This window comes from Apaloderma vittatum, unplaced genomic scaffold, assembly GCF_000703405.1.
Source record: "Apaloderma vittatum isolate BGI_N311 unplaced genomic scaffold, ASM70340v1 scaffold5785, whole genome shotgun sequence".
In the NCBI taxonomy this organism is placed as follows: domain Eukaryota; kingdom Metazoa; phylum Chordata; class Aves; order Trogoniformes; family Trogonidae; genus Apaloderma; species Apaloderma vittatum.
The window spans coordinates 26,313-27,116 of NW_009718688.1; the positions used below are offsets into that span (position 1 = coordinate 26,313).

Genomic DNA, 804 nt, shown 5'->3' on the forward strand with positions numbered 1-804 from the left:
TGATTATTGGGTACAACTTGCTCCTGACCAGTGAGAATCATGAACTATTGAGAGCCTCAAGCGGGCATAGCTTTCAGTTCTACTCCACCTTCCCAAACAATACTTACAGGTATGCGAAGAAGAAAAAGTACCCAACATGGCTAAGTGTGTCGTGGCATTTCTTGCCCAGATAGCACAGGGCATGCCTAAATACCACTGCTGTACAAATGCACTGTTTACTTATGTTCCTGGCAAAAGCAGGTGTACCTTCCTTGAGATAACAGAGTTATTCCAGATGAGTTGGCTGCCTATGTGGAGAAGAAGGAAAAGCAATTTGATATGGGGCCAAGAGGCTGCATTTTCTTACTTGCTGTTTTGCATTTTTTCAATCTCGTGTGGCATGTTTTCAGTATACTCAGGGAATGATAGAGCAGTCCTCTCTAGTCCTTTAACTCCTGGAAAAATGCCTTGATTTTTATTAAACACAAAGGCCTGCGCCCTTCTTGCGCTGGTAAATATAGAACTTCTTTTGAAATGAAATGAAGTTTCTCTTCTGAGTCTGAAACCCCATTGTGAGCTTTAATTTAGAACATTTTTCTATTGTCCCACCTTTGGTGACTTCAGATTCTCGATGGGTTTATTTTGATTACAAATTTCCCAGAACATTATATTTAAATGTGTGTTTTCTGAAGGTCAGCCGCTTCTGTAGCCACTGCCTTAATTGATAAAGCGTTTCTCAGGCAATGTTTCAAAAGAAACCTGCAAACTAAAACTTGTCTCTCTGGTTTATTTTAGGTTCATTATTGTGGCTGGTAATGAGGTTGG

At 40.3% G+C, this 804-nt stretch overlaps 1 protein-coding gene across 1 annotated transcript in view; it reads left to right on the top strand.

The window, feature by feature from the left end:
* ROS1 (ROS proto-oncogene 1 , receptor tyrosine kinase) overlaps positions 1-804 on the top strand; it is a 74,574-nt gene that overhangs the window by 8,062 nt on the left and 65,708 nt on the right. Inside the window, 2 exon segments of the mRNA XM_009870325.1 lie at positions 1-109; positions 775-804. The exon segment at positions 1-109 is cut by the window's left edge and continues 31 nt beyond it. Coding sequence (XP_009868627.1) covers positions 1-109; positions 775-804 — 139 coding nt within the window.